General features: G+C 39.2%; 1 protein-coding gene and 1 pseudogene across 3 annotated transcripts in view; both read left to right on the forward strand.

The window, feature by feature from the left end:
• LOC119050146 (tripartite motif-containing protein 5-like) overlaps positions 1-19,033 on the forward strand; it is a 32,223-nt gene extending 13,190 nt beyond the window's left edge. For all 3 annotated transcript variants that reach the window (XM_053671445.1, XM_053671444.1, XM_053671446.1), the window contains 8 exons: positions 1,337-1,359; positions 2,141-2,238; positions 6,580-7,061; positions 7,624-7,719; positions 8,366-8,596; positions 15,007-15,029; positions 16,259-16,359; positions 16,645-19,033. In XM_053671445.1, coding sequence (XP_053527420.1) covers positions 1,337-1,359; positions 2,141-2,238; positions 6,580-7,061; positions 7,624-7,719; positions 8,366-8,596; positions 15,007-15,029; positions 16,259-16,359; positions 16,645-16,655 — 1,065 coding nt within the window. In that variant the 3' untranslated portion in view covers positions 16,656-19,033. The remainder of the gene's footprint in view (positions 1-1,336; positions 1,360-2,140; positions 2,239-6,579; positions 7,062-7,623; positions 7,720-8,365; positions 8,597-15,006; positions 15,030-16,258; positions 16,360-16,644) is intronic.
• On the forward strand, positions 17,063-19,033 carry LOC119050147 (E3 ubiquitin-protein ligase TRIM22-like; annotated as a pseudogene).
• Positions 19,034-24,672: the final 5,639 nt, after the last annotated feature.

Below are 24,672 nucleotides of genomic sequence, written 5' to 3' on the forward strand. Positions count from 1 at the left end.
CCCGTAGCTACCCTGCACCTGGGATCAGCGCCCTCAGCTGCCTTTGCGCTGCCCAGGTCGGGGGATCTTTTTTGCCCGACCCACTTTGCTGCTGGCTTCACCCCTCTCACTGGTTTAGCTGAGCAGTTCGTTGTTTTTCGGACTCCATATTGTTCGATTTTCTGTGGTTTGGTTGCGTTTATTGTTATTAAAACTTTGTTGTTTTTAGAGTTGGTTGTGCGAGGAAGCAAAGTGTTTCCACCTACACCTCCATTTTGGCGGAAGTCTGTATAGCCAAAGCTTTGTTGGTATAAAGGCTTTAGAATAAAGAGGGTGAAATCAACTACACTGGTGTATTTCCACTCAAAAAATAAGGCTAATAATGTTAAAATGGGGAAAAGAAGATGGCTAAAAGAAGCTGATCACATGGACTGAACTGGCTTAATATGATATTAAAATTTATGATAAGTTATACTATTTAAGACATTGATGAAGAAGATATTGATCTGGATAGTAGAATGTAAAATGTTGGAAATCAGTCAATGACATTTTAGACTTTTTGCTGCTGGCTTCTATGGCCTGATTCATATGTAAAACTTGATGAATTTCCCTTTAGGTAGTGTGTAGGAGGTATGTGGTATGAGTGGAGGGAGGTCATAGGAACATTTGTTTGGGGGGCTAGTTTGCTTGTTCCTTCAACAAAAGAAAATATAATTCCTGAGGATTGTAATTGTTATTTATTTTTATAACCCAGAAACTGGAATGACATCTGACAAATGAAAGATTTTTACCTTTGTCTCTACAATAAATAAAAGTGTAATGAATTAAGGGGTTTGTTCATCAATATATATTTAAAAAACTGTGGGCTGACTCTCTTCCTTATAAATATTTCATCTCCAGATCCTTGAAGCATCTTTCTTGCATCCTCACATGAGTTCTTGGGGGCTTGGTCTGGGTCTTATTTCTAAAGTTTGTCCCCATTTATTTAGTCTGACTATCTTCTTACTCACACCATAGCCAGGGGTGCTAGGGATGTGAGGAGGAAGGTGAGTAAAACTTCGAAAGGTAGGAGGACTTATCACTCCTTCAAGATTTGCCAGAAAAAAATAAGGAATGTGTAGTTAAATTTGAATTTCAGATAATGACACATCATTTTTTAGCAGAAGGGTCCTAAAGAGTCCTTAGGTAAGAATCTTTAGCTAAAGAGCCCTTTAGCAAAATATTCTAAATATTGCAGAGATGATGATTATACTAAGACATACTTGGAATTTATCCACAATTAAATTTTAATTAGCCATGTTAATTTTCTAAATGTGGAAACCTTACGCTGAACTTACATATTCTCTCTTCTCCCCAGGATGTGATGAACACCTTAAGAAGGTAAGTGTTCCATGCCAGGCATGGTCATTTTTTGTGTGAGGACAGAATTATAACAATAAGAGTGATCTTCAACCAATCATAATTTTTAAAAATTGGGGTATTACATAGTTTCAAATTGTTGATAACAGGTGAAACTATTTAATGGTAGAGATGTGTGTGGTGGGAGGTCACAGAGTTTGGGTGAATAGAAGCACTGGAAGTAAAGGATTGCAGCATCAGAATTCATTGACTTCACTCATTTTAGTCAGACCTCAGTCCCTGCCTTAGCATTTGTTTCTATACTTCATAGGTACCTATCTTGTCACAGGAAGGATCATGTCTTCTTTATATCTGCCAGGCCCCCAAGTTTTCTGCAGGGAGAGTTTTGCACAGACTTTTTAGGTGATGTTCTTTGGGTTGTAATAGATAAATAAATAACTCAAGTCTCAGGGAATAATGACTTTAGTCCTACTGTCAATAATTAACCTCTTTTTGCTTAAACACTTTGGCATCTCATAGGGAAAAAAATGGTTTTTCTTTTTCCTATAGGAAAAAATAGGAAGAACATGGGCTTCCTGAGAAGAAGTCCTTCCCAAGGTCACTCAGTTAGTGAATGGAAAGGCAGACATGAAGACATTTCTTCAGGCTGCGTCATCTTGGCCCTCACCTCTCCCTCCCTCAAGGTTCTTCAGCAAAGTGGAGTCCAGTGAGGCAGCATCAGTGGAGGGAAAGCTGAGGAAGACATTGGTCTTTGAGAGACACAAAGTCGGAATTGTGAACAATCGATTCTTTTCTTCTCTAGGTGCGAGATCTACACCTTGAAGAAGCCAAAAATTGTTTCCAACAAACCAAAGAGTACATTCCGAGTTCCAGATCTCAGTGGGATGCTGCAAAAGAAGGGTGAGGGGAGCCAGGAGAATGATGTTTTATGAAAAACAAAGTCTAAGCTTACTAACTGGCTTTTGAGTTCTAAGGAAGTCCTCCAAATGCACTTTCAACATCAGGCTATTTTTGCTGGCAATAATATGGCTTTGCAAGTCAGCTAACCTTCCTCTTTATCGTACAATAACCTTATAAGTTTCTCAAAAAACAAATTAAAAAACAAATACCCAAATTACTAGAAAAGTAAGCCAATATTACCTCTCTAGGAAGAAAGAGGCTGATATTGACTCTGATTCCATGTTGATAATCTAAATGACAGTCTTTTCCTCTTACCTTATTCTTTGTCTTAACCTTTTCCACTGCTCTCCATTTGCTTCATTACCTTGTCTTGAAAGCTCTCATCTTTTCTCCTCTGGCAACTGTGCATGCATTCAACTCATCTTCCCATTCCACATTGGGTCCATCTAACACTCCACCACCCAAGGACAAAGCTAATTGTGTACCCCATTTTCTGAGGGGAAAATATGGATAGTTTCTTTTGCTTTTAGAAAACAACCCCTAAGGTTTACATAACTGGGGAAATGCCATATATCATGGTCACTGCAGGCTTGTGTATTGTTGAAAGGCTGGCAGTGTTCAGCATACCAGCTACACTGTCATTTCTAAACTCAGACAAGGTGGTATGTCTTTTATGAACAGGTCATTTCCTTACCTACTACATATTTCCTCACATTTGTATGCCACATTTCCTCATCTCCTTCACTTTTCAGTTCAACTCTTATGATTTCAAGTTGGAATTGCTGGACAACTGATTATCTGCCCCCATTGTTTGATTTCCCCAAAACGTGCACACCTCTCTAGTGCTGTTTTTCATATATATATAAATATACACACACGTATGTATACATATTTATATATATCTGAAAACATATGTATATCTGAGAAATACACACACATATATATGGCTGATTATTTAATTTACTGTTACCATATTTTTTGGACTATAAGACACACTTTTTCCCCAAATTTGGGAGGAAAATGGGGGTGCATCTTATAGTCCTAATGTAACTTACCTGGCTCACTGGGGGGGGGGGCAGTGGTGGAGAAGGGTCACAGGAGGCAGGAGCAGGGTCACCACTGCAGGAAGCCAGCGGCGGCAGGAGTGGGGAAATGCTTCGGGTCCTGGGCTGGGAGGAGTGGGTGTCCTGGCAGTGCGAAACAAGGGAGGCAGGAGTGGAGTCCCCGCTATAGTACTAGGGAAGAGGGTACAGGCAGTGCAGGCACATTAGGAGAAGAAAGCTTGCGGCACCCATATGTGCCTCCATCATGTGATTGGTGAATCCCCCATTAACATTAACATAGGCAAATTCCACTGCAGGGCCACCTGTCAAATGGCCCTGCAGCTGTTGCAAAACTACAGCTCCCATCATGCTCGGACAGGTTGGGATGGTGGGATCTGCACTTTGTCAGGAGCTGTAGTGCCACAGATGTAGAGCCACATGGGTTGTGCAAAACTGCTGTCCCCATACAAGAGTGTTGCACAACCTGTGGCCTTCCAGCAGCAGATCCCCCATAACAGTGTCAGCAGCAGGTCCCCCCATAACAGGGCATCATCCACTGATGTTCTTAGCTACAGTGCCATCATAACTATAAAGGTCACAGTGCTGATATTGTATTGCTAATAAGGACACGGTCATTATTGTATTTTGTTGTAGAAAGATGCAATAGTGTACTGTAGTCTCCTATGGAATCTACCATAATTGTGGAAAGATGTCAGGGCAGAAAAGGATTTCATATAAAATCTCTTTTAAACTGGAGGTAGTGAAGTATGCCAAAGAACATGGGAACAGAACAGCAGAGAGACACTTTGGGCCACCTCCTACTGAAAAAATGGTACAGGAATGGAGGAAACAGGAGGATGAACTGCAAAAAAAAACGGATGAAACGAAACAATGTTTTTGTGGGCATGCTGCAAAGTGGTCACAGTTAGAAGTGTATATGAAAGAGTGGATCACACGTCACGGGAACAATGGCTTTTCTGTATCTACAAAAATGATCGTATATGAAGCCAAACATCTTGCTGCAGAGAAAGGCATTGAGGACTTCACTGGATCACCATCATGGTGCCACAGATTTATGAAGAGATGTGGCCTTGCTATGCACACCAAAACTAGGGTTGCACACAAAAAAAATGCCTATACAATATAAATCCAAGATTGTGTCTTTTCACAAATTTGTACTGGATGCAAGAAAGAAAAATGGATTTGAAATAAGCCAGATTGGGAACATGGATGATGTCCCATTAACCTCTGATGTCCCATCAAACAAGACTGTTGATGTGAAAGGTGCCAAAGCCATAACCGTGAAAATGTAAAGGCACGATAAAATCCATTACAAGGTTATGTTGTCCTGCTGTGCAGATGGCACCAAACTGACACCAATGCTGATTTTTTGAGAGAAAAAACATGCCAAAAGAGGCAATCCCAAGAGGAGTTATTGTTCATGTTCATGACAAAGGATGGATGGATGAAAATGGCCTGAAGACATGGATGGAAAAAGTATGGTCCAAATGCCCTGGAGGGATTCTGAAAAAAAACTGCTCTATCAGTGGTTGACCAGTTTAGGGCACATATCACTGAAGCCACAAAAAAGATTTAAAGAAGAGAAAAACCATCTAACTGTAATTCCTGGGGGGCTTACCAGCCAGTTGCAGCCTTTGGGTGTTTCCATCAACAAGCCATTTAAACTTTTCATGAGAGAAGAGTGGGACAAATGGATGGCTTCTGGAAATCATGATCTGACACCAACTGGATGAATGAAGAGGCCCATGTTTACCCCACCCAGTCTGTGAGTGGGTGAAAACCTTATGGCAGGCAGTTAAGGATGAAATCGTTGTGAGGTCCTTCAAAAATTGTTGCATCAGCAATGTCTTAGATGGCTCTGAGGATGACATCCTCTATGAACAGAGTGAAGACAGTGATCCTAGTGATTCTGAGGAACTGAGCTTCATAAATGTGGACAGTACTGACGAGGAGTTCTTGGAGTTCCTTGATGATTAGAGGAGTTTTCCTACTTAAAGCTTAAAGTCAGTAATAATGGTTGTTAATGCTGCTCCTGAGTTCTGTTTACATTTACATTGGTGAAATATTATGTTATTTATGTTATTAAATATTTTACCACATTTTTTGCTTCAAAAATTTTTTCCTATTCCCTCCTCTAAAACCTAGGTGTGTCTTATGGTCCAAAAAATACAGTACTTTCCAGGTGAATGTCAAATGTCAGGGTCAGAGTGGTTTAAACTCTGTATTTTGACTCATCTTTTTGTTTGTAGATATTAGTTTAGTTATTAGCATGTAATTTATATTCATTAAAAATTAATTGAATCATCTTACCTAATATTTGGGACTTCTTTCCCAGGACTGATACTCATTTCATCTATGTTCTTATTTCTGCAGTTACGTGACTTCTGTGATCCTATGAGTGTATTTATACTATCTCCCTCAGCACCATCCATACCTTTGGGCTCCTAAAAAGGTCCTTGGTATATTTCCAGGCAAACATGGAATTTTACCATTTGTCAGCACAAGACTTCCCAGAACCTTCTAAATTACCTGTTTTGCCTTTGATTAACTCATTAAGGTAGGAACAGACCTCTGAAGGGACACCATGAATTCATTAGGCTCATCACAGCTCTGTGTATTGAAGACAAATAATCTTTGTAATCACTCACTGTCTATATGTACACAACTGGTAGAGGTTTTTCTCTTGCCACATACACAAATACACTGTCACATATTGTGTCCTGCGGGTAAGAGAAGTCATTTAGAACGTACAGTGAATGATAACAATAGTTACACTGTAAACAAGAAAGTCACAGCAGGGCTTTATGATAAATGAATACATAGGAGAGAGTTAACCAAAGGATGAGAGTGATTTTTACTTATACCAGAGGTAGCACTGTGTGCTGAGAGAAGAGCAGGTATAAAAGCTCAGACACATAAGTGTTTTGGTACTTTTATTATTGAGGATGTGTTTTCTTCATGGGAAAGAATAAGTAGATGAGATTTTGGGTCACAGAAAGATCTTGGTAGAGCCTCAGGGCATCCTTGTAAAAGTAAAGGACAACAACCACCATAGCATAGATAAGAATGAAATTTGTCATGTCAGGTAAACTAAAAGTATTTAAAATTGTTACGAATTACTCTTTTTACCAGGTCACCAACTCCTTTCCTTGTCTCTTTACCATTTCTTTTTTGTCCTTCAATATGTTTTCTTGCCAAGTCTGTGATTTCTACACAGTTAGCATAATTTATTCTTACCTTTCTTATTCTGTCCCCTTTAACCTTTTGATTCTGGCAGAAATCTGTGAGCCACAGGAACCTCAGATCAGGACAGATAGGAGCAATGGAGCAGCTGCGATGGCTTCAGGAATCCTGGTGAACATAAAGGAGGAGGTGACCTGCCCCATCTGCCTAGAGCTCTTGACAGAACCCCTGAGCCTAGACTGTGGGCACACCTTCTGCCAAGCCTGCATCACTGCAAACAACCAGGAGTCCATGGTCAGCAAAGAAGGGCAGAGCAGCTGCCCTGTGTGCCGAATCACCTACCAGTCTGGGAACCTGCGGCCAAATCGGCATGTGGCCAACATAGTGGAGACGCTCAGGGAGGTCAAGTTGAGTCCAGAGGAGGAGCAAAAGACAGATCTTTGTGAGCGCCATGGAGAGAAACTCCTGCTCTTCTGTAAGGAAGATGGGAAATTCATTTGCTGGCTTTGCGAGAGGTCAAAAGAGCACCGTGGTCATCATACATTCCTCATGGAAGAAGTTGCCCAGGAGTACAAGGTAACAGGATAGAGGAAAGACAGGGCAGAAAATAGTAGTTGATGAGAAATCTCTGTTTTGCATTGACTGTAGTTACTTTGCCACTCTAGCCCTGAGTCTTGTGATCACTTTTCTTCCTATGCTCCCCTTCTAAGTCCTGAAAGACATTTCTGCACATTCCACACAATTAAAAAATTCGAGCAGACTCAAAAAAGAAGTAGGTATTTTTATAGGTTGTGCTGATAGGTGGAGTTTTGGTGCCCAAAGAAAGCTGTTATGGCCCCTTTCAATAAGAGTGGTAGGTGGGCAGCTGGGTGGATCAATACCTAAGTTTTTCCCTACTACAGAATCAGGTTTCTAGTACAAACAGAATCAGTCTTCTGCTGACATGGAATGGGGACTTCTATCAGTTGAGTCTTAGAGAAAACATTCACCACATCAGGTTTCCTTTGAGTCACGGGTTCTAACTGCTTCCTGTAAACTCTAGTATCTTCAGAGGTCAGCCTGATTTTTCTGCCTTTGTCCTACATTGTGAACCTGTGAAAGCTTATAGCTAGGCTCTGCTTTGATTCCTCCCTCACAGAAAAAGCTGCAGGCAGCTCTGAACAGGCTGAGGGCTGAACAGCAGAAAGCCGAAAAGTTGAAAGCTGACATCAGAGAAGAGAGGACTTCCTGGAAGGTAGGAGGAAACTCCTCTGAGGGAGTTAGACAAGAATCTGGGCAGATCCTTGAGTCTTAGTCTCAAAGAGCTCCCTTCTTTCTGTTCCCTCCCTGAAAGTTGATATGTCCAGTCATAGATTAGGCATTCTTTATCCTTTTCCTGATAGGGGTGGGGCTAAAATAGAATCTGTCATAAATTAACACAGATATTTGTATGTTAGTGATTCTCAGAAAAACTATGTGGTGAGGCTGGCTTGTGAATTCTGTGCTCATTACTGTCATTATTTTGAACCTTGAACTCTTCCGGGGAAGACAATTTCCAATAGTACAGGACTCCATACCCCAGTGCTCAAAGTTAGGCTGAGGGTGGGGGTTGAGTTCAGGAGTAATGCAGGGAGGCATGAGTGTCCTGGGAAACTGCGGTAAAACTGAGCCACACCCAGGTATCTCCTTTTCCTTCAATGTTGGCTTCAGTAATGTGGACTTGAGGGCATTATTTTGGAATGTGTTGAAGAGAAAATAATAGGAAAAATCAGCCTCCCTAAGCATTGCTCTCCTGCTTTCATCTCCCTTCCCTGTGAGAACATCCAAATCAAATACTTCTTCTTCTGGCTCCTAGCTGCCGTCTGATAGCCTGAGTCCCTCTCTCTTTCTCATTCCTGAAGAATCTAATACAAAACGACAGCCAAAGTGTCCAGGATTATTTTAAAAAACTGAGAGGCTTTCTGGACACTGAGGAGCAGAAGGAGCTACAAAAGCTGATGAAGGAGAAAAGAGATATTCTCCATGACCTGGAACAGTCTGAGAGTGAGCTGGTCCAGCAGAGCCTGGTGTTGAGGGATCTCATGTCAGAGCTGGAACATCGGTTGCAGGGGTCAATGAGGAAGATGCTGCAGGTAAGTTGGGACAAAGACTCAGAATTTGAGCTTGAGGAAAATGAAGACAAGTTTCTTGCTGTGCTGTGTGTCTGTGCTATTTCTGGTGGTGACACTGAGGTTTCCATGGCCTTGCAATAACCTTTTTCCGCATCTATTTCAGAGGGTATAGGAATAATTGCATGCATAAATAACAAGGAAAACCTTGTTTGCAACAATGTATTAGTTCCAGTAAAAATTTTCGACTGTGGAAAGAAGATTCACTGTTTCAAATTATATTCTATAGGCCCCTATATCTGTGATCCTCTCTAGAATATTTTTCAAATACCTTCCAATGCCCCAGGAATTTTAGTTTTATTTTTTTCCTCATAGAATGAGTTGAGATTTTCCTCCTCTGTATTTTTTAAATAAGCAATTACGAAAGATTGGTATTATTTATTCTTTAATAATTCAATAAATTTACTAGTGAAACCATCTCACTCTGGGCCTTTCCTTTTTGGAACAGTTTAAAAATATGTATATACATATGCATATGTACACACTATTTTATTGAGTATCTAAGTTTATATATTGAATATATATATATATATATATACAGGGGAAAATGTATAATATTGAATATATAAATTTATTTATCGCATGTACAAATATATAAACTTAGTAAAATATATATTTCTCCTGTATTAAGTTTTCTTAACATTTCTTGACTCAGATTTTGATAATGTACATCTTTGTAGAAATTTGTCCATAGTTAGTTGTCATTTATAATCACAAAGTTAGTCATTATAGTCCCTTAGAATCTGTTTCATTTTTTACAGCAGTCACAGTGATGTCTTCTCTTTTACTTCTTATTAATGTGATTTGCTTTTTTGGGAGGGTCAATTTGGTTAATTTTACTGATGTTTTGCAAAAATAAACTTTATTATTTAATTAATTTATTTTTTAAAGTTCCAGTTCCTATATTATTGACTTCTGTTCTTTATTATTTTGTTTCCTTCATGTTCCTGTGTTTACACATGTGAACTGAGTGTGTGTATGCATGTGTGGTATTGTGTTTAATTTGCTGTTATTTTTCTAGTTTCTTTTTTTAAATACATTTTATTGATTATACCATTACAGTTCTATTTCCCCCCTTCATTCCCCTCCGCCCTGCACACCCCTCCCCCACCATTCCCCCCTTTAGTTTATGACCACGTGTTTCAGGTTCTTTAGATTCTATATGTCCCACACTATTCTTGCCCTCCCCACTATCTATTTTCTACCTACTGTCTATGCTACTTATTTTCTGTACCTTCTCCCCCCTTCTCCTTCTCCCACTTCCGTGCTGCTAACCCTCCATGTGATCTTCATTTCTATGGTTCTGCTCCTGATCTAGCTGTCCTCTTAGTTTGCTTTTGTTTTAGGTGTGGTTCTTAGTAACTATGAGTTTGCTGTCCTTTCACTGTTCATATTTTTTATCTACTTTTTCTTAGGTAAGTCCCTTTAACATTTCATATACTAAGGGCTTGGTGATGATGAACTCCTTGAATTTGATCTTATCTGAGAAGCACTTTATCTGTTTTTCCATTCTAAATTAAAGCTTTGCTGGATAGATCAATCTCAGATGTAGGTCTTTGGATTTCATGACTTGGAATACTTCTTTCCAGCCCCTTCTTGCCTGTAAGGTCTCTTTTGAGAAATCCACTGACAGTCTGATGGGAACTCCTTTGTAGGTGACTGTCTCCTTATCTCTTGCTGCTTCTGGAATTCTCTCTTTCATTTTAATCTCGGCTAATATAATTATGATGTGCCTTGGTGTGTTCCTTCTTGGGTCCAACTTCTTTGGGACTCTCTGAGCTTCCTGGATTTCCTGGAAGTCTATTTCCTTTGTCAGCTTGGGGAAATTCTCCTTTATTATTTTTTCAAATAAGTTTTCCACTGGTGGCTGTTCCTCTTCCCCTTCTGGTACTCCTATAATTTTGATGTTGGAGTGTTTAAAGATGTCCTGGAGGTTCCTAAGCCTCTCCTCATTTTTTTGAATTCTTGTTTCTTCATATTTTACTGTTTGGTCATTTTTTTCCTCTTTCTGGTCCACACCTTTGATTTGAGTCCCAGTTTCCTTTCCATTACTATTGGTTTCCTATGCATTTCCTTTCATTTCCATTAGTGTAGGCTTCATATGTTCCTCTAATTTGTGACTATAGTCAACCAGTTCTGTGAGCATCCTGATCACCAGTGTTTTGAACTGTGCATCTGAAAGTTTAGCTATTTCTTCATTGCTTAGATTTATTGGCTCTGGGGCTCTGAGTTGTTCTTGAGCCATGTTTTGATCTGTTCATGCCTGTTACGTATGAGGAGGTGTTCACCAGGGTGGGGCCACCCAGGTCACTGGTTTGTGATGCTGTATGTGGGGGCGTGGTTAGAGAGGCACAATGGAGGTCCCCTCTGCTGCTTTCCGCCACTGGGGCCTGCACAGTCTGTCTCACCGCTTCGCTTCTTCACTGGTTTATCTGCACTCGAATGTGTAACTGTGGTCAGCTCTCAGTGAGTCCACTGCCTTGCGCCCTCAGTGGGTCTGCCTGCTACTCCACACCTGGGATCCGCCTACGGCTGCTGGTGTGCCTGGGTTGCATGCCCGGGTCAGTCCGGTGGATCTTTCCTGCCCAACCCTGCTCTCTGCCCCTTCTACTAGTTTGGCTGAAGGGTTTGTTGTTGTCAGACTTCTGTGTAGTTCAATTTTCTGTGGTTTGGCTGCATTTTTGTTGTTTTTAAACTTGGTTGTGTGAGAAGGTGCAGTGCTTCCACCTATGCCTCCATCTTGGTGGAAGTCCTTCTATTTTTCTAGTTTCTTAAGGTGAGAATTTAGACCACTGATTTGACACAATCTTTCCTGTATCAATTTTAATGATATAAAAACATTGTTTTTGCTATATTCTATACTTCTCGATTATTTACTTATCATTTGGATTCAATTAACTTATTTTCAAATTTCTTTTGTGATTTTTTTTGTTGTTGTTCTTAAACTCTTGGTATCTTTGAAACTATAGTTTAATTAAAAACACCAGGAAATTTTATACTTATTCTGAATATTTTACATTTAATTTCTTTCTAATTAAAATGCATAACTTATATTATTTCAATTTTTAAATATATTGACACTATAATATAAAATGTTATATATACAATTTAAAAATTTTTTTAATTTACTTATTTATTTATTTTTAGAGAGGGGGAAGGGAAGGAGAAAGAGTGGAAGACAAACATCAATGTGTGGTTGCCTCTCATGTGCCCCTCCTAGAGACCTGGCCTGCAACCCAGGCATGTGCCCTGACTGGGAATCGAACTGGCTACCCTTTGCTTCACAGGCCCGTGCTCAATTCACTGAGCTACACCAGCCAGGGCCAAAATTTTTAATATAAATTTGAAAAAATGTGTATTGTGCATTCATTGTGTGAAAGGGTCTATAGATGCCATTATAATTTCTTTTCTTCTTCTTAAGTCCCTTTAACATGTCTTCTTTTTCTAATCTGGAAAGCTCTTTGGGTCTCTTTCAATTCTAAATGATAGCTTTTCTGGATAGAGTAATCTAGGTTGTAGGTCCTTGCTTTTCATCACTTGACTAATGCCAATCCCTTCTGGCATGCAAAATTTCTGTTGAGAAATCAGCTGGTAGTCTTACAGGAATCGTACAGGTAAACAACTAGTTTTTCCTTGCCCCCTTTAAGATTATTTATCTGCATTCTTCATTCCTCACTTAGTCATTTTTATGCTACCTACTTTACTATGTGTCCTGTTTCTTTGTTGAAGTTCTCATTGAGATCATCTATTCTTTCCCTAAGTTCAATGAGCCTTATAAACACTGTTTAGAATTCTGCATCTGGTGGATGGATCCTTGCATTCATTTTGTTTAATTTGTAATGTGTTGAATAGAAAATAATTTAAAAAATTGTATTTCTGCTTCCATCTCTTTTCCCCCTGAGAACTTCCAAATCAAATACTTCTATTTTCTGAGGTTTTATCCTGATCTTTGATTTGGGACTGTGTCATTGTCTTCTCATTTTGGCTGCCTCCCTATGTTTATTTCTGTGTATTATGTATATTTGCCATGTCTTCTAGTCTTGACTGAGTGCCTTATATAGTAGTATCTTTTGCGCTTTTTTATTCACATGAGCATTGGGCTCCAGGGGTATCCCTAGTGTGGGTTGTATGTGTTCTCCTACTATAGCTGAGCCTTAATTACTTTTGGCACATCTGAGGCTAGGACTGACCATTAGGCTGAGTGGCTGTGAGTAATGGCATTGACTCTAGTGAACAAGCTGACTCCATGGAGTGGGATTCACAATAATGGGGCTCATGTGCCTACTGTGTCCACCCTTTGGATGTGTCATTTGTGGCCCTAATTGAGTGGCATTCTGGTAAGTTCTGAAACTGGCTGCCAGGTGTATTGGTTCTGCGTCCTCTTGGGAGGGGCTCTGGTGTAAGCCAAGTTTGGCCACTTCCTTTGTATGTCTCAGCACTACCTATTAGGAGCAACAAAGTGATCTGTGGTTGGGGTGGTTGCCTGTGCTGGTTTTGGAGATGTCTTGGAGATGCTATGCAGTTCACTAGGATGAGCCAATATAACTGCTAGCCTGAGGCCGCTTAGCAAGAGGAAAAGTCATACTAGGTCAGCCTATACTAGGTAAGCCACTGCTTGTTTGGGGAACTTGAGAGATTTTAGGAAAATTTGAAGCATGGGCTGACAGGCCAGCTGCTTGTGTGGATTATCCTCTGAAAGAGATTTGGTCAGAGGCTTGAATTGGGTACAGTAGGGTCTCTGAAAATCACTGGGATTGGGCAACAGTGGTGTTAGCCTGGTTAATGGGGACTCAGATTTGGTCCTTGCCTGTGTCTGGTGGCTGTGTACAGAAGGGCTCCAGAAGAAAAAAACAGAGCCTGCCAGCACTCTAGTCCTTGGGAGTGTTGCCCCACCAGTCCTCCACCTGAAGCCAGACAATTCAGTTTCTCCTCATATGTCTCTGGCACGTTTCAAGTTTCTGTCTCATCTCTGGAGCTTAGGACAAGTGTTGTGAAGGAGTGACTCTGTGCTGGGGCCCTTTAAGGAGATGCCACGTTTTTCAGTAGCCCTCCATCTCACCTGGACTGAGTCCATGCTGGATGGATTTCACAGCCAGATATGGTGGGGACTTCTCTTCCCAGCACTGGCACTCCTGGCTGAGGAGCTGGATGTGGTGCTTGAACTTCACGTCTATCAGGATGTACCTCTGCATCTAAGATATTCCTACTAATTCTTAACTTGCACAGGAGGGTGTGGTAGCAGACAGTTTTGTCTCAGCCCCACCTACCAGTATTGAGGTGACTTCTTCTTTATATCTTTAATTATAGAAGTTCTGTTCAGCTCATCTTCAGGTGCTTCTTGAGGGTGATTATTCAGTAATTTATTTACAATTTTCATTTGGTTGTAGGAGGAGACAATCACAGCATTTACATACTCCACCATTTTGACCAGAATTCTATCAATTTACTTTTGCCCTACTTGTGTCTTTGAGTGCAAAATATGTCTCATGTCACTAGCAATAATGAAATTGTTTTTCATCTAGTCCAAGAATCCCTGCCTTTATTTGGTGAATTAGGACAATAACATTTATTGCAATTCTCATGTAGCTCTATTTAATTTATATTGTAATTTGCTTCAATAAGTTGCTTGTAATTTTTATTGTTCTATTTCACTTCAACAAACTTCTTCTGAATTAAATAGATATTTCAAATATAAAATATTAAGCATAGTAGTTTCTATTTTTGTTGTAGTTGCTCCTTGGAACACAATATGCACCCTATTTTATCATGGTCTACTTCAGATGAATATTAAATTAATCTCAGTAAAATATGGATACTTGCTTCCAAAATTGCTTTCTATTATTATAGCAACAACACAATGATGCTTTAACATGGGCACTTGAAAGGCAGTGTATCAAATGAGGATATACTTGAGAAAAGCCTATATTAATATGTTTGTTTGCTTGTACCCTCAGCAGAACTCATGTAAACTTCTTGAGGTAATGCTTGACAACTAATAGTACATCATTTTACATTCATGTTGAATAAATTAATGACCCATGACATATTCAAATCATCTCCTGAGAGCCTTACAAACATGGGTAATATGTCATGGGCCTCATGTTTTTTTCCTAAATATACCTCATGTCCTGATAGTGGACGCCTTATGCTACGGTTCCACAAGCTGAAAGTTTGTTCTACCTCTTAGGAAACCTGAAAACTTCACATGAGTCTTCTTGAATGATTGACCCGAGTTTTCTCTTTACTTCTTGGGTCTCACTTTGAGACCAACCATCTCTATTCCCACCATATCAGGGAGTGGTGGGGATGTGAAGAAGCTTTGTAAGTGAGGACGCTTATTATTATTTGACTTATGTTTTCTCTTTTCTCCCTAGGATGTGAATGGCATCATGGAAAGGTATGTGTGGGAGACCAGAAATGGTCCTTTTGTGCTGTGGAAAGAGGTTTAAAGCTATTAATGCTATCTGGTGGTTAATTAGAATAAAATATTGCTCATGGCAAGCAAATTTTGGTTTATCTTTATCTTAAATGTCTGTTTACATGCAATGGTTTGAGTGTTCCCTAACTACTGCAAATGGACCAGTTTGTGTAGTGGAGAATTTAGGTTGGGGGATTTGTTGAGTTTGGATCAACAGCTGCTAGGGGTGAGATGTTACAGTGTCAGATCCATGTGACTTCATAATTTTACTCACCTAGAATTCCTGTATTTAATTCAGGCTTCCTTTATTTCTTAGTGACTTTATTGTGCATAGGTTGTATCTTCTATACCTGCCAAGCACCCAGAATTAAAGAGGACTCTTTTATGTTTAAATTTATCCCTTGTGGATAGGAGAATCCTGGTCCCTTCCCAACAGTTCTCTCTCTCTCTCTCTAACAAAAAACAGATGTGAATAGCAAAGAATATATTTTGGCCCTGGTTCAAACAACTGATCTCTCTTGACCATGCACTTTCGAAAGCATTATGAAAGAAAGAATGAAAGGGCAGCATTATTGTGTCTACATTTGTGCACCTAACTGGCTACAACAAGCTGTTCAATCATAAAAAATGCCAACCACAATTAGTGTGGTATATATAATGTCTTCTTTTCCAGGTGTTATGTTTTCCCAAGAGAAACAAATCTCAGATTTTATTCTGAGAGTCTCCCTAATGAGGAGCAGACTTTAAAGTCTTGATCCCCTCCAGACAGTAGTCCCTCACTGGATAGTGGTATCTCTCAAATTACTAGGAGCCAAATTCTGCCACCTCTCTGTCATGTAATATCTCTCCACATCCATTTGATGAGTTTTCCTCACATTATTTTGTTTTAAGGAACCAAAGTTTCCATTTAAAAAAAGTCATGTAATTTTATATGATTACAAGTGATAAGAGAAGTGGAGGTCAGTTTTCATTTTGAAAGGAATTAACTGTGCTTTTGCGAGGTCAAGGTCTGCCTAAGAACACACACTGTGTACAATAAGTTAGACATGAGCACTTTCCTTTGGCTACAAGTCTGGAAGTCTGCTCTCTTCTTACTCAGGGGTTCACTGAAGGAGGCTCAAGTGCTTAGTGGGGTGAGTAGACAGAAATGAGTAGTTTTGGAGAGCAAAAAAGTCAGAGATGTGAGAATATTATTTTGTCATACCTAGGAGTAAGACCTTTACTCTGAAGAAGCCAAAAACTGTCTCCAAGGATCAAAGGAGAGTGTTCCAAGCCCCTGACCTGAGTGCAATGCTGCAAGTGTTTAATGGTGAGGAATGCAGAGCTGGTGGGTGGCTATGGGGGTCTGTTGATGGTGGGAGTTAAAGAAGGAGGAGGGTTCAGTTTCTAGGTGTGAGAGAGGTGGGAAAGGAGAATGGATATCATGTGGTGATGATGTAGCTATAGTTAATGAGGAGTGAACAGCTGTCCTGTTCACCTCTCATTCTTCTATTACTACCTAAATATTTCCCCCAGTCTTTCCCCTGTTCTGTAAATATATTGTAGTGCTGACTCCTTTGCTAATATTTACTATTACAAATTTTTATCATTTCAGAATTGCCATAAGTACGCTGCCATTGGGGTAAAGAGATACCACAGTATCATGAAGCCACCCTGACCTCATCTTTTTATAGAACTTTACATTTTCTAGTAGATTATATGTGGGTTTCTTTTTCACTTTTTAAATTAATTTTTTAGAGAGAGAGCTAGAAGGAGAGAGAGAGAGACAGAGATAAAGAGAAATAGAGAGACAGGGACAGCGATAGAGACAAATATTAATTTGTTGTTCCCCTTATTTATACATTCTTTGGTTGCCTCTTGCGTGTGTACTGACAGGAGATGAACCTGAAACCTTGGCCTCTCAGGACAATGCTCTAACTGAGCTACCTGACCCGGGCTGGGTCTTACGTCTTAAGATCCACGTTTTCCCTCCCAAAACACATATTTCTTCAGTGTTGTACCTTTCAGTTCCCATGCATGTTACCTTAAAGATCTCTCATACAATATCACAAATAAAGACACATCAGAGTTTTTCTACACCCTGTAATTTTTCTACAGTTCACATGGCCCTGGATCCTGCCAAAGATGAATTATAGGTTGTTGTTTCTGCAGATCGAAGACAAACAGGAAATCCCTCTTCTACATTAATTTATAAAGGGTATAATAATGCTTATGATCAATTTGGTGTCCTGGGTTTACCATTTATTACACCAGGCAAACATTTACTAGGAGGTAGATGTGTCAGAGGTGAATGCCTAGGTCTTGGGGGTATGTGATGAAAAGTCCCAACTCAAACATGAAGAGTTTGTTAGACAAGGTAGCAATTGTCAACTTGTTTACTCTAGATATCAACCTAAACATGGCTACTGGGTTATAGGATTAGAGAATCAATTTGAACATAATGCTTCTGTGGAGTCTTCCTCCTCTGATTCCTTAAAATTAACCCTCTCTCTAACTGTTCCTCCCTGTCCTGTTGGGGTTTTCCTACACTTTGATGCTTGTGCTGTCTCATTTTTCAACATAATGAACCATCTGTTTACCATCTATAAATATTCTTCATGTTCCTTTTCTCAGAAAAATTGTCTGTATTTCAATCTTATGAAATGTGCTGGCCCCATGATACTGTGTTCTCCAAGTTCTTAAATCACTTACACCCTCAACCACCTCTATATAGTGCCACTGGCCTTGGATACATCTAATGAACCGAGCTTATCTGCACCATTCTCTCATCTTTTTCTTATTGCCCCTCCTCTTTTTCCCACTGATCACCTGTCATTCATCATGAGGGTGTACAATTTGCCTCATGTCATATTTCTCCACAATCTTGTTTGCATTAATAGAGAATCCTAATTAATCATTTTTCTATACTCCTGAAAAAAATGACTATTGCCTCATAAAAATGCAGTTATAGAGGTGACATCTCTACCAATGTTTACAATCTCATTTCCTCTTCTGCTGAATGGCAAGATGAAAACTTTTCAAGAATTTTGCATATGATTAAAGACTTTGTATAGGAGTCATTCACTACAGAATGAGTCCTCAGGGGTGTGTCCCTTATCTATCAAGGAATAAAGAAGAATTTTTAGAAATAATATGTACTAAGAGTAGAGTTTTGTGTCCACAGTGTCTGAGTTCAAGTCCAGTCTCTCCAAATACAGTGAACCTTGAATAAGATAGTTGAATGCTGATTTTCTTTTCTTTTTAAAGATTTTTATTTATTTATCTTTAGAGGGGAAGGGAAGGAGAGAGGGAGAGAAATATCAATGTATGGTTGCCTCTCATGCGCCCCCTGCTGGGAACCGACCTGCAACCCAGGCACGTGCCCTGACTGGGAATCGAACTGTGATTCTTTGGTTCTCAGGCCCATGCTCAATCCACTGAGCTATGCCAGCCAGGGATGATTTTATTTTCTTAAAACAATCCCACTATAGAAATCACACACATCATAGATAGGATCAGTGTGAGATGAAAAATGCCATTAAGTATAAAATATATAAATGTTTCAACTTAAACATTTTCTACTAATTATTAAAAATATAAGCTGTGTCAGTGTCTCATGAAACAGGATTGTGCCTGTGTAGACAAAGGGTGTTTTTAAAATCAAAGTCTCATGTTTCAGATCCCAGATCCACCTGTGTTACTGTCAGGAACACTCCAGCTCTGCCCATGATGGACCAGTGTGGTTTTGTGTGTGTGATGGTGAATATTATTATTATATTTCTGGTGTTACTACATATTAGCCCTAATCAACTAACCTAAATTCTAGAAGACTCAGTTTTTCAATTGTAAAAACAAATTTACTTGATTTATTATTGTGAAAATTAAACAACAAAATGTTTTCAATAGCTTCCATTATTTCTAACACATAAATAGTGATCAAGGATGCTGTCTATTCTTTTTCAGTTGGCCTCTCGGTGTGACTGAAATAAATAATTTTAAGTAGACATATTAGTTTTCTTTCAACATTATTATACTTGCTTTAAGAAATAAAGTAACTTGTAAAAGAATTAAAACTTTAAGTTTTAGCTAATTGAAAAATGAATATTTCTGTAAAACCATCTAGTCTAATTTTTTTCAATTTCTGTAGTAAATATATTTCATTGAAATAGAATTTCCAGTTCAGACTCTGTTTGCCCTGCTTTTAAAGAGTCATTATTTACAGTAATACAATAAGTATGGGAAGTACAATTGCTGGATTTCTTAACAATGGTATAGATAATCATTTCCCTCTCCCACCCCAGGTCAGCCTAACTTTTGCAGTGAGGTGAAAGTTGTCAGGAACAAATGGATAAGCCAGTTCTTTTTTTTCCAATGAGATAGCAGAGTCATTATTTCTGCAATGGATCTTCCCAGCATTTAGGACCTTGTGGAATCCCCTTGTCTTTTGAGATTTTATTGTCAGCTCTTTCTTCAAAAATGTAGGAATTAAAATAACTGGGTAGATGGGCAGATAGGTATGTTAGCATAGTTAGCTAGTTATGAACATGAAAGGGTGCAAAAGGAAATTTGGCATTGAGCATAATAAACTAAGGAGCTGAATCAAATATGAAGCCTAATAAACTGGGGAAACTAAATGAGATACTGGGACTGCTTCATTAGGAAGTCACAGCATTCTAGTAAGGCTGATTTACTAGGAACCTATAGCAGTAACAGACTCATTTACACACTCCAAGAGATCTCTGACTTCCAAACTTAATCCTCAGAGCTGGCAGGGAGATGTCCCTGGGGCACTAATGGCCAGGTGTCAGGATTTGGGAGAAAAGAGTTGGGAGAGTTCTCTGCTGGACACATGCCCAGTACAGGTGAAAATAGACCAAGGCAATGTAAGCACATCCACCAGGTGACGCAGCACAAATTCTGGACATGAGCCGTAGAAGTTAAGATGGCAACACAAAGGAAGAGAACTTAGCCTGAGAAAATAATGGGATTGGAGAGAAGGTGCAAACCTCTGTGGGTCAAGGAAAGGGATTCGTTAGGGGAGGGGCCCCAACTGGGCCAGGGAAAATCAGGAAGTGGGTTGGATGACAGCTTTCTCATTAAGGAGAACCAAGAAAACACAGGGAGATTTATCAGGATTCTTGGGGCACTGACTACTGGATTCTGCTTTCCCTCTACACCCTACGGTGTATTATTTTCCTTCACCCTCTCAAAATCTTACCACTATGTTTAATTTTTTCCATGTGCCTGCCCTTTGAAATTTCACACAATGCCACAAAAGAACACATTCTCAACAGCAACACTTTTCTGGTAACCAAATGGTATTTGGACACACAATCCCCAGACAGATCGATCATAAAAATGAATGAATGAATGAATGAATGAATGAATGAATGAAATGGGTTGTCTTGATCATACCTGCATGTCCACAAGAGTGTAAATTAAAAAAAAAAAACAGTTCCTTCATAATTGTTCAGGGATGAATGAGAAGTGAATACAACTTGTTGGAGATTTTTATAAATATTCATCTCAATTAAAAAGGAACATATTCTTGTCACTTGGGAGCCAAAGGTACTCCATTCCTCACCCAACTATCTATTTTAGCCTACAAAATAGATAGTAATAAATAAATATAAAATTTAAACAAAAGTTATATAAGGGACATTTTTGGACAAAAGCGTAAATTATTTATTAATAAAAACTTCCTGTTTGAAGTTCCCCTCAGTGCATCATAGTTTAGTTTTCTCCAAGAATATAGTTAAACATGTTGAAAACAACTTACAGAGCAAAGCTTTTTCCTGCTATTCCAAGCTGCAACCTCAGTTGTGCATGTGCACAAACCACATGCACCTTTGCAGACATCTTTTGGGAGCAGTTTCATATACAGGTACTTCTTCAGCTCAGTGAACATATACACTAGTAAGATTGCTGAGGTGCCTCAAACACATCCAATGAGAAAACCCTGTCTATGCTTGTTGCCTGAGCATTGGAAGATAAATTTCAGTAGGCAGAGTAGTTGAAGGCTTCAGTAGTTGAAGAGGAACCAATTGGTCAGATAAACATGCTTGATAGTCCTCAAGGATATTAATGTCAGAAAAATGTAATAAAATAATACCTAACCAACTGCTGTTCAAATGAAATACTTTTGACCTCCCAGTCGCATTACTGAAAATTTTAACACCATGCTTGCATTTGGCCAAAGAAGTAGTATTGGTTCTTAGTACACATAACATAATTATAATAGCAATATAACAAACATCCTGGGCTCAGATCTCATATGTATATTCATTTTCAGTCATTCATTTTTCCTTAAAACAAATATTTTAAAGATTATACCCATATGCTTAGTCCCCAGGACATCTGAAGAAATATATACACTAAACGTATGTCAGGTACCATACTTTGTGTAGGGAATATATCTTCATATTAGGTGGACCGAATCACTGCCTTCATGGAATTTATAGCTCACTTGGAGCAGTCAGCAGACCTTACACAAATAACAGTTCAAATGAAGACATGATTATAAGTATGATAAGGGAAAGACAGGCGAAATATAAGAAGCAAAGACTGTATTAGTGAATCTGGAGATATGAAGCTTTGAAGATTTATGTTTCTTGTCTCAGATGTTTTTATATAATTATATTTTCTCTTAAAATCTAAAGCATTAGGGATGATGCTAGAGTAGTTAAATATCGGTCATGGCTAAGAAAAGATTTGTTCCATAGGGAAGATTTCTAGGAGGGGTGAAGAACATTGGTGGTGTAACTTGAGACTTCTTTTGGCAAAGATAGTAGGACAATCTCATCACAAAAATTGCCTTAAGCTGTAGTAGGTTACTTATACCTCATGGTTGAGAAAGAAGTGGAGGAGAAAGAGTAAATGTAAGATGTGACAGATTTGATGACCAATAGTTTTTTTGGGTCAACTCTTTTGGTGCTTGGAAAGTTATCATGATAATATTGCTGCATCATAATCTGGTCTATATGTAGGTCAAAGCAAGAGCATAATAAAATGGCTGGCTCTTATTATTGCTATTACTACAATAATAAATCCCCTTAAAGATTTGAAGAGAGAATAATGTGTCCAAGGGGGTGTTTTGTGGTATGTTGAAAAGCTATTACCTCAAAGGTAGCTGCACAGGTGAAGATGAGTGAAGTGATGCCATTGTTATGATTTGTAAAAGATTGAGAGATGTGCTCAAATAAAAGACAGAACATAGGTGCTGCTGATAATCAGCTTCAAACAGAACATGATAATCAGCTAAAAAATAGTCCAATCGAACCATGATCTTGAGTTCGATTCCCAGTCAGGGCATATACCTGGGTTGCGGGCCAGTTCCCAGCAGGGGGACTCACAAGAAGCAACAATACATTGATATTTCTCTCTTTCCCCTTCCTCTCTAAAGATAAATAAAAATCCCAAAAAAAGCAAAAAGCATCTCTTAAAAGTATATTTTTGCCAATGTTTATAATGTTGAGCTACATGTTAAGGGGGTTGTTTTGTTGAAATATGTACCTTCACGACTTCCGCCAAGATGGAGGCATAGTTGGAAATATTATGCCTTCTCACACAACAGAGTTTAAAAACAACAAAGTTTTAGTAACAAAAAACACAGCCAAAATACAGAAAATTGAACTAGACGGAAGTCCGACAACAACAAACCATTCAGCCAGACTTAAGGGGCGGAGCCAGCAGTGGAGCAGAGTCAGGCAGAAAAGATTCCTGGACCCAGGTGTGGGGTAGCAACAGGTAAACCCAGTGAGAGTGCAAGGTTTGGGCAGGCTGACCACGGTCACACATTTGTGCGCAGATAAACCAGGGAAGGAGCGAGAAGGCAGTGAGACAGACCACGTTGGCCCACGGTGGGAAGCAGCAGAGGGGAACCGCTATTGCCCCTCTTGGACCCCACCCCCACATATAGGCACCACAACCCAGTGACCTGGATGGCCCACCGTGGAAGTGAACATCTAAGGCACTTCTCTTCATACGTAACAGGCACAACAGATCCAAAACATAGCTCAAGAACAACTCAAGAGCCCCAGAGCCAATAAATCTAAGCAATAAAGAAATAGCCAAACTATCAGATGCACCAGTTCAAAACACTGGTGATCAGGATGCTCACAGAACTGGTTGATTTTAGTCACAAATTAGAGGAACAAATGAAGGCTAAACTAATTGAAATGAAGGGAAATGCACAGGAAACCAATAGTGATGGAAAGGAAACTGGGACTCAAATCAAGGGAGTGGACCAGAAGAAAAAAATGACAGACAGAAAAATAGAAAAATAAAATTAAAAAAAAAAGAGGAGAGGCTGGAACCTAGGACATCTTTAAACACTCCAACATGATTATAGGGTACCAGAAGGGAAAGGAACAGCCAGCGTGGAAACCTTATTTGAAGACAATAATAAAGGAGAACTTCCCAAGCTGGCAAAGGCAATAGACTTCTCCACAGAGATTCAAGAAAGGTGGACAGAAAGAATTTAAGGCACATCATAATTATATTAGCCAAGATTCAAATAGAGAATCCTAGAAGCAGCAAGAGATAGGGGACAGTTGCCTACAAAGGACTTCCCATCAGACTGTCAACTGATTTCTCAAAAAGTTGACAAGGGCTGGAGAGAAGTATTGGGATCATGAAATAAAGACCTACATTCAAGATTGCTCTAGCCAGCAAAGCTTTAATTTAGAATGGAAGGGCAGATAAAGTGCTCTCAGATAGGTAAAATTCAAGAGTTCTTCGTCACTGATAGTATGACATGTTAAAGGGACTTACCTAAGAGAAAAAGTAGATAAAAAATATGAACAGGAAAGGACAGCAAACTCACAGTTATTAACCACCACATCTAAAACAAAAGCAAACAGAGGACAGCTAGATCAGGAGCAGAACCATAGAAATAAAGATCACATGAAAAGGGATTTAGCAACAGAACAATGGGAGAAGGAGAGGGGGGAGAAAGGTACAGAAAATAAGTAGCATAGATGGTAGGTAGAAAATAGATAGAGGGAGGCAAGAATAGTATGAAATATAGAATCTAAAGAACTTGAGACACCACGGTCATAAATAAAGGGAAATGGTGGGGGAGGGTGTGCAAAGTCGAAGGAAATGAAGGGAGAAAATAGAACAACTGTAATGGCATAATCAATAAAATATATTTAAAAAATGAAATATGTACCTTCACTACTAAAAATGGACCCTCACTTTTCTCAACTTTGCATATTAGCTGTAAGTTAAATTGTTAGTTTGGATCTCTTGTTATACAAATTGCCAGATTTTTTCCAAGTGATTGTACCATTTTACATTGCCCCATACTTGCAGAACAATGGGTATGCGGAGCATGGTGGTTAAAGCAGAGATATTAATTGCTGTAGTTTCAGGTCTGGTATACAACTGAAACTGAAGGTTTGTAGAGCTCAGAGTATGACTGTGGGTGAATGACAAGCACAGCACAGAATTTTGTACAAAGTTCAAAAGAAGACTCTTATCCCAAGAACCCTGCCTCTGTTCATACTTCCTTTTACGAATCCTTCCCAATCTGTCCTCACTTTACTTTTTTTCCCTTTGATCTACAAAGGAAATGACCCCTCACCTTTGGTTGATATCTTGGAACTCTCCTATAAAGCCTTAGATTTTCAAAACTGAGTCA

Source organism: Artibeus jamaicensis, unplaced genomic scaffold (assembly GCF_021234435.1).
Source record: "Artibeus jamaicensis isolate MK-2021 breed Jamaican fruit bat unplaced genomic scaffold, CSHL_Jam_final contig_69, whole genome shotgun sequence".
Lineage (NCBI taxonomy): Eukaryota > Metazoa > Chordata > Mammalia > Chiroptera > Phyllostomidae > Artibeus > Artibeus jamaicensis.